Below are 8,760 nucleotides of genomic sequence, written 5' to 3' on the forward strand. Positions count from 1 at the left end.
CCACCCTAGATAGATAGGCCCCAGATATATCTGTTCCGTGGGTAAAAATCATTCAGTAAAAGTCTCACCCATACGGCTCGGAACCATTAGCTTTCTGCACTTTTGTCTGCAACACGGATCCCCGGTTGTAAATGCCAATTTGGGTCTTGCATCACGGAGAACATCACTGACATCCAAATTGGCGGCAGCGCGCGCAGCATGTCCTTCAATCGGATTTCAGCAGAATCCCTCCCCATGATATTTGCGAATGAGGTTGCGGGGACTGCTGTGGGAGTAATCTGGCAGCCCTATTATTTACATATACAGTCATACGAAGAACATAGTAGCAGACGTGTTAATTAAAATAAAAAAATTAAATCTGGCTTACATACCAATCCGCTCATTCAAAAAGCTGGAGATGTGCTTCGAAGAAACACGTGCATCCGCCAAGGTTTTCACGTCCTCACGATCCTGCTCGTCCAATGGTAAGGTCTTAGTCGTCAGATATGACGAAGCTTCAGACGCAGTGGTAGGGTGGGAATGGGTGTGATTCTGGACAAAGCAGATAGCGGTTGGTAACTATAATAACACCCATAATATCCGATAGCAAACCTCGTTGCGAATCTTGATAGTAAAACCCTCCGTAGATGTCCGGATCACAACGGCTGTAAACCGAGCGTTGCACCCGCAATAGCGAATCTTGCGGTTGCGGTGTCCTTTAGAGCGAGAGCTCTGTGAAACCCCGTGTGTACAGCGAAAGATTCTGCTGGCCCACTGAAAGTCGGTGGGTATCTGATCGTCGTTTGTACTACACAATAAAGCAACACATTCACGAATTAGGTTTTAGCACGTAAAAAGCAAAAGCAAAAACTACTTGTTGTAACACACTGTAGTTTGCGAGCTTCGAACCCGGAACTTGAGATTGTTTTGGTCCTTGTAGGTTTCAAGTTGGGCCGGCGCCATGGCTTGCCGCTGAGGAGACAACACGATTCCAGCTTGGCTAAAAAAACGTTCGGCAATATTAGACGTCGGTGGAATGTATTGCACCAACTCGTATCTGTTCATATACAAAAGGAATTGGTCAAATTGACATGACAACGACATTTAAAAAGCTCCTACCTCGGTTGCTGTTGCGCATCCACCTTCCGCTTCTTAAGTGCTTGCTCAGCAAAGCTGAGCTTTTTATTTTCCTTGTTGGCTGCGGCATGCTGAGGTTGGATTAAGGCTGGAGCAGCAAATTGAGCTAGAGCCGCGACAGAGTTTCGCGTCAAAAGCCGAGTCTCTCCGTTCAGAACTTGTACGCACGCCATCTCGAATATCGGGAACTTGACTATGGGAGCCTGTGGAGCCAGATAGCTCCCTAGGGATGGTGCTTTTTCCATGAGGCTGTCAAACAAAGCACGAACATCTGCCAGCGTTAAGTTACCTTCCTCCTGGAGCTTCTTGCTTACCGACTCAAAATCCTTCAGATCGTCAAGCGTTGAACGCAGCTGCCTCTCTTCCAGTGGGGATGGCATGTACGCTGCTAAGTCGTCATCCGCGGAGTCCAGGAAGGGCTTGAGCTTGAAGTAGCGTTCCACCATGGAAAACGTGGAGGACCATCGAGTCTTTTGCCGAATAACTGGCCGGAGTGGTGTTTTGTGTCTATGTAGTCCGCATAAAAACAAATTAAATAAAACTCGGATATAGAATAAAACTCAGATACGGCTTACCTTAACTTTGCCGACTGATTGAGACCACGCAGGAACTTCATAAGATCGTTGATTTTCTCCAGAATGTCTTCATACTCGTCCAGATACTGGGTCATAGCGAGATTTAGTCGATGGCTGGCACAGCCGACCAACGGAATCCCCAGCTTTGACGCGATGCTTCCATTGACGGAACAGTTGTCGCCGACCAGGAAGCGGACACATTCGATGCGCCGCTTCAACGGCTTTAAAATCGTCTTGAGGAACGCAACATGTGCATCAGCATCGTGATGGGGATGGTTGTTGGAGTCTTCCTTGTCTAGTAGAGGCGCCATCGCCAATAGTACAGTCTCCCGCTTACCATCATGACCAAAAGCGGCAAAGACCCCCACGTAATGTTCACTTTTGAAAGACCACCCGTCAAATACGATACCAAATCTTTTCAGGAGAAATTCGCTGAACGTGCGCAGCACTTCCTGGCAAACAGCTGCCATGTAGTGGACCAAGGTATCATCACATATGGGCTTGAGGGTCGTGTAGCGTCGCGTTAGGCTGTTCTCGCAGAATGAGAGCGGCAAGTTAGCATCAACAATCCACTCTAGCCATCCAAATATATTGGCGCTCTTTTTGTCTACGAACGACAAGAGTGTGCCATTGTTGCCGCCTTGAAAACTGTCTAGAGTAGTTTCATAATCAGGATGTTGACTATAAATGTGGTTGATTAGGTTCGTGTAGCCACGTTTGGCGTCCTGTTTCCGCTGTACGCCGCAGCGACATCGATAGAAACCCATACAGTCGTCATTCTCGTCACGGATTGGCTTGAAAAATACATCGCAGATCTGCTTTCTGGTGTAGCGAGAAACTGGTGATCGCGTTGGGGAGAGAAGATTATCCATGCCAGCACGGAATTTACAAATGAGCCTGGCCTCAGCTCAGAGCAGCAGCATGAACGGTTGGTTGTCGAGTAGCTCCAGCGGCCGCTTTCTTATTGGTTACTAAGTAATACAATAGGGTTATGATAAGTAAATTTTTGATTTCAAAATGACAAAATATGTTACTCTGGACTAAATCTACCGAAATAAGTTATTGACGGGGGAGTCGTGCGGCTCGAAATACATAATGGTATGGCATAATATGGCAATTATTGCTTATTACAATATATTTTTAGGAAACCCTGATTGCGAGGCATGCAGCGACGGCAACAAGTAGTAAGTGTGACAGTGGCTTACGCAATCGTAATTTGACTAATTGTACTTCTTCATGCACAGTGTCTACCTCTGTGACCGAGTCTGGCCGGGCCACTACCCAGGAAACACCATGACATGCCACGAAATCTGGCATGTCATGTGGAAGAACGGAGAGGAGCGGCCTCATCCTCGTGTTGGTCGTGGAATCCAGATGCGCAGCCCGGTAAAGAAGCGCCGACGCGCCGCTATTGATATGGAAGAAGGCAGCGGCGCGGAGGAGGGAGGCGCTGGCAGCGGTACTGTGGAGGGGGGCGCTGGTTCCGAAGGCAGCGGCGCGGAGGAGGGAGTGCTGGCAGCGGTACTGTGGAGGGGGGGGCGCTGGTTCCGACACTGATGTCGGCGCTGAAGAGAGAAGTGGTGGGGAGGGATGTGCTGGAGAGGACGATAGCGAGTAAGAGCGGGCTTGTCGATGAATACCTAACCTGATTCAATATAAATGTGTTGCAATCATTGATGACTGTACACATAGCCATTGCACTTCGTACATGGCATGTTCGAGCCCTGTAAAAGGGACACTTCTAATATGTTGGATATACGTCTTCTTCAGGTTTGTTGGCGCAGCGTGGGTGTCTTAGACAGCATGTGGATACATAGCGCTGCGAAGAAGCTCGCAATCAATGTATCACCGAGCGTCTGATCTTCCCGCAGTGCAGAAAACGTATTCGTACTTACGGAGGTCAATACAAAATTCAAGTTTAGCCTATTTTTAACATGTTGTATATACAACATGTGGGGTCGTAGACAGAGACCGAAAATAGCCGTAAGTGCGGGGGGGGGTTAATATACAGTAATAACCAATACAATTTGAATGTGGTAAAAAAAATACTGAAAGTATAAACTTTTGTTGTGGTATTTTAGTAGATTAACACCCTTTAACTAGTACTTATAGAGGAATTCGCCGTTCTGATGCACTACTGAATCGATCTAGTACCTCATCGCCGCTGATACTGATTGTGAGGTCATTTTCTGTGCTTGAAAGTAGAAGATCGGATAGCCATTCGTCGCCGATCTTCGTCCTTAGGGCCGTTCTTAGCCAAAAAATAACGGTGGATTATGCTTCCATGGCCCAATCATTTCACTTGGATCCATATGGCAGTGGACGCCGTATGGTCCGTTTGATCCACGTCCACTGTGTGAAATTAGGGTTGGTGGCCGTGGACGGAAGGTGGACGGGAGGAGAGACATACCTGACGGGATAGAACGACACCTTTGGCTGGGGTTTATACAGCTCATTCCATCAAGTCTCCTGAAGCACTCAGTCCACATCAGCAACCAACGACCCCCTGTCAATCTATCTCCATGTCCTCCTCCTCCGTTATGTCTCCTCATTTGCCTTCACCTACGGCACCTCCAGCTACCGCTACATCTGACGGCGGCATTCCCGCGACTGCATCGACTATTGGTGATGTCATGTACAACGGCACCATGAATCTAGAGGAAGCCGACTCGTGTCTGATGGCATTTGGAGCTAAACAACTTCGCACAGAGTGTTACCTTCGGCAGCTACGTATCGTTAAAAAGGGCCCGGACGCCAACGACCACAAGTCAAACCGATCAAAGTGATACATCGAAGCTAATATTAGATGTCAACCACCCCTCCTTCAACCTTAGCCACTAAGGCCATCCACTAGTTTTAAGTTTGTTCTTAGCCGAATCAAGCACAAAAAGTACCATCCACCTTAACTCTCATCCACTTGCAAGAAATCGGCTAAGAACGGCCCTTAGACGAGTTTTAACGCGTTTCATTACTGAAAATGAGCGCTCAGCGCTCGCCGCTGACACTGGTAGCGTACAGACTAGCTGAATTACTCGGTGCAGCGTAGGAAATATTGTATGTGCATCTGAAGCAACCATTGTGACACTTAGTTGATTGACCGACTTGGTGTTCTCAAAGCGACTGTCATTGATTGCAAACTCACGGAAGCTGACTGCCTCCTGCTTCAAACTTTCAATTTGACTTTCGAAGTCTTTCGGATAGTAGTCGCTTGCGATTTTAGAAATTGAGTCAGGGCTCCAATAAATGAACTTTTTACGAGCGTTTAATCCTCCGCAAAACTCCATCAGATCAAGAATGTCTCCACTAAATCGTAATTTTAATTCACCAGCAATACCTTTAACCACAGCTAAATACACGTCTTCATAATAGTGACATTCTTGTGTGACAATCTCATTTCGATCCGCACCGGGGACACCAGACTTTCCTTTTCCCCTGTTACGTGATCCCCTTCGTGACCACGGTGCTGTTTTGACCGGTACGTCGATAGGGTCGTGCAATGATGTGCAGAATGCTACCGCAGTCACCCGAACAGTAAAAATAAGTCTTTTCGTCGTCTTTTAGTTTGTTAGCTTGCATATTGTTCAATAAAGTTTGCGTCGGTCTCACTAGTCCTGCAGCCGAGGCTATATCCATGTCATCCTTTTGTAGATATTGAGACAAAATGTTTTCTTTTTCCAATACCACTATGATAATTTCCATGTGAAAAACGAAATCAAATGTTTGCATTTTTGTAATAATGCCCTTTGCATCAGCTCGCTTGTCACGATTGGCTCCATCTAATTCCACGCGCCTCAATACTTGAATAATTGGAGTCCACAACCATCTAATACGTAATAAAGCTCGCACACGACAATTCCAGCGCGTGGCACTTAAAGCCTGAGTTGCAAGAGGCTGGGTTTTACCTCGACCGGTTTCCAGATAACCAATGCTGATTAGTTGTTGTAGTTCGTCTTGCGCGTAGCCATACAAACTGTCTTTCCTTTTGTATGATGCACTACAAGTAGCGTGAATAGACTGAACGATGTTGAAGCATTCCGTCACAGAGACAGTCTGCGACAAAACCGTCTTTCGTCGTGGCTTTTTTCCAGTTGTGAAAGCCCAGCGCTGGACGCGCAAACACAGATGTGTCCTTTGCTGTCATTGATTCTTGGCTTAAGTAACACTATCTACAATACACTGCGTCTGCTTTTTCAGAGTACTCCAACCACTTATATTTTTTCAAACCATTCAGGCTGAAATGATCTCGAACGCTTGCCATAGGAGCGGCTCGGATAGCACGTTAGGCGGGGTCGAAATAAATTCATCTTAGAATATGCAAAAATGACTCCACGACGTAGCTTCGGATCCTCTTGCAGATGTCTAATTGCAAAAATATTAGGAGGACGGTGCACAGGATCGCAACGAACAAAGTCGTAAACACGGCAGTCAAGTGGGTCTTCAGCGATGCCATTTTCGTGGCACCATTGAGCTACAGATGACGATTCTAAGTCCGCACTACGTGAAATAGGTGGAGTAGTAGGCTCTGCTAGATATGAAGTTTGTATCGGATTATTAGTGCGCTCTTGTACTTCATCCGGGGACGGCCGAGGTTGCTTGGCGAAGAAGTTTGTTATTGCTTGCAGTTTCTGTCTCTTAGGCGGCATTGTGCTTCAATACGGAAGTGTGGATTTAGTCGTGGAAAGACTTAACCCTACTCGCTATGGCCTCCTCTCTAATTTTGGCCCTGCCTCTCGGACGCTAAATATTCCATTGAGAACACTAAAAGGATGGAGGTAAAAGGCAAACCTGCTGTCCGAGTTTAAGGCGCCCAGACAAGCAATACGACAAAAGGACAGGGAGTAAAGACGAAATTTATATTTAGCGTGGGAGAACATGTCTACGACTGTAGTGATGGTGTCGATTAAAAACATACCTGTACATGCGTTTTATTTTTTCCAGTTGTTTTTTCGTTTTTTAACTCTTTTGTTTGATTTTATTTTGACCAATACCGCGCAAGGGGTCGAGTTTTTTTGTCTTGTTGGCCTTTCTCACTTTGTGTTGACCGTCGTTGTCTGTACAGTATTTGTTTGTTTACAGGCGTTTGATTTCATGTCTCGCTGTGGTTGATCGTGATCGGAAGGTGTTTGATGCTGCCCTGTTTAACACGACTTGTCCACAGCATTTCGCACACAGGCAATCCTCTTTGCAGCGATACCGTCGGAAAGCCATTTTTTATCGCTATCTGGAGGAATCACTATAAACTGCTGCAAAGCTGTACAGCGTGAACGTGCGCCAAGCCTTAGATAGACAGGAACTTTGCACATGCTCGCACCCGTCTTGTTAACGGCTGGATGCACACGTGTCTTCTGGACTATCAAAGCTGTGAATACCAAAGGCCTGAAGAGGAGGAATCATCGATGAATTTGCCGCCAATTCATCGTGACGATGTCGCGCTTGCACACAAAAGATCTATTGAAGAGCTGCTAGATATGCCAGAAGAGTAGGTAGATGTAGATGTACAACTAAATCGGGTACAAACAGAGCAGGAAGCTGGACTTAGTTGGATGTAGCTCTGCAAACGAACACTATCTTAAGTTTAAATTCTCTTAATAGTAGTATAATGTATAATATGGAGGTGAAGCAAACGGTTGGCGGTCCAACCTCCTTAACTAGAGGGTATCACTAATTCGAATACCTCTCCAATATAACATACTGTATACCACAGCAAAATATACGCAGCACGGTACATGTACTGCACCGAGCTTCGGTCGTGAGTACATGTACAGTACTTTGAAGTACGTAAACATGTACCTACAGCACGTGCGCTTAAAAAGGATTTTACATGTACAAGGATTTTGTTTACTATTCTAAGGAAATTTTCTTGTTTTTTTTAATTATCAAAGTGCCTATTTATTACTTTTAAATATACTTGTTTCACATCCTGTTATCCTATCAAAATATTTAGAAACTAGTATGTACGGTAGAAAAGTATGTCAACAGCAAGGATCTGCACACAATCAGCCGATTTAGCACTATCCTGAATTGATAGATATTGTTCAGAAAATCTATTTTGCAAACACTACTGTGCTGTGTGCACCGAGTTGGACATATTCTAATGTTAAAATACTGTAGTACGCCGACCAGTCGTGCGACTTAATAATTTAAGTCGTCACATTAGTGATGCCTCAAGGAAGTTATTACTGTTGTTACCAGTACTTGCATTCCCCACTCAAGAACTGGTAAAACAGTGGTTGTTATTTTAATGACATTTGAAAATTGTAATTTTGAGCACAAACGTGTACATGTAAATTACATGTTGTAATTAGAGAGGGCAAGTTGAATACGGTACAGTACAGCAGGAATCTTCCGTGAGAAAGCTCGACTCAAATCGCGGGATTCACAGTACGGTTGCCCAACCCAGCACTGCTGTGTTGCTGGGTTGCTGCAGTGCAATCCATTTCCGGTTTTCCTTCTTCCCGCTTAAGCCACCAACCCTGTCCAGGCAACTTACACGATGAAGGTTATTTCAACTGCTGTATTCGGGTCGGTCGCCATCGGATCGGTTGCTGCCATTCTCGGTGGACATGTTGTTCCCCAGGGCTCGAAGACGTACACAACTAATCTGCGCCTCACTGCCGATGGCAACTCTGTTTGTGGTGGTACGCTTATCTCCCCGGACCATGTGCTAACGGCTGCGTCGTGCATGGGCCAAGGACCTGCGTTCGTGGCTGTAGGTACGCACTATGTTAACGGCTCGAAGGATGGCGAGCAGATTAAGATCGCGTCGTCTCAGCAGCACCCGAAGTTCTATGGCCCCAATCTTAAGTACGACTTGGCAGTCTTGACGCTGGAAAAGCCGAGCAAGTTCACGCCCGTCCAGCTCCCGAAGTCTGATGATACTGACCTAAAGCTGGGAGTGTGGACGACTTCGTTAGGGTGGGGCAGTACTAATCCCGCCGAATCTTTTGAGCAGTCGGAAGAGCTGCGAGGTGTCGAGCTTGGAGTGTGGAAGAATGAGGATTGCAGAAAGGCAACCAACTTTACCTATATCGACCGTACGTACTTGTGTGCCGGCGGTATTGAGGGTAAA

At 46.2% G+C, this 8,760-nt stretch overlaps 1 protein-coding gene across 1 annotated transcript; it reads left to right on the forward strand.

The window, feature by feature from the left end:
• Nucleotides 1–4,231: 4,231 nt before the first annotated feature.
• PITG_13652 (uncharacterized protein) lies at nt 4,232–4,477 on the forward strand (the record flags this gene model as incomplete). The annotated part of the gene is made up of 1 exon (XM_002899792.1): nt 4,232–4,477. The coding sequence occupies one exon, from the start codon at nt 4,232–4,234 to the stop codon at nt 4,475–4,477; it is 246 nt and encodes an 81-aa protein (XP_002899838.1).
• Nucleotides 4,478–8,760: the final 4,283 nt, after the last annotated feature.

The sequence above is a fragment of the Phytophthora infestans genome, genomic scaffold, assembly GCF_000142945.1.
Source record: "Phytophthora infestans T30-4 supercont1.29 genomic scaffold, whole genome shotgun sequence".
In the NCBI taxonomy this organism is placed as follows: Eukaryota; Oomycota; class Peronosporomycetes; order Peronosporales; family Peronosporaceae; genus Phytophthora; species Phytophthora infestans.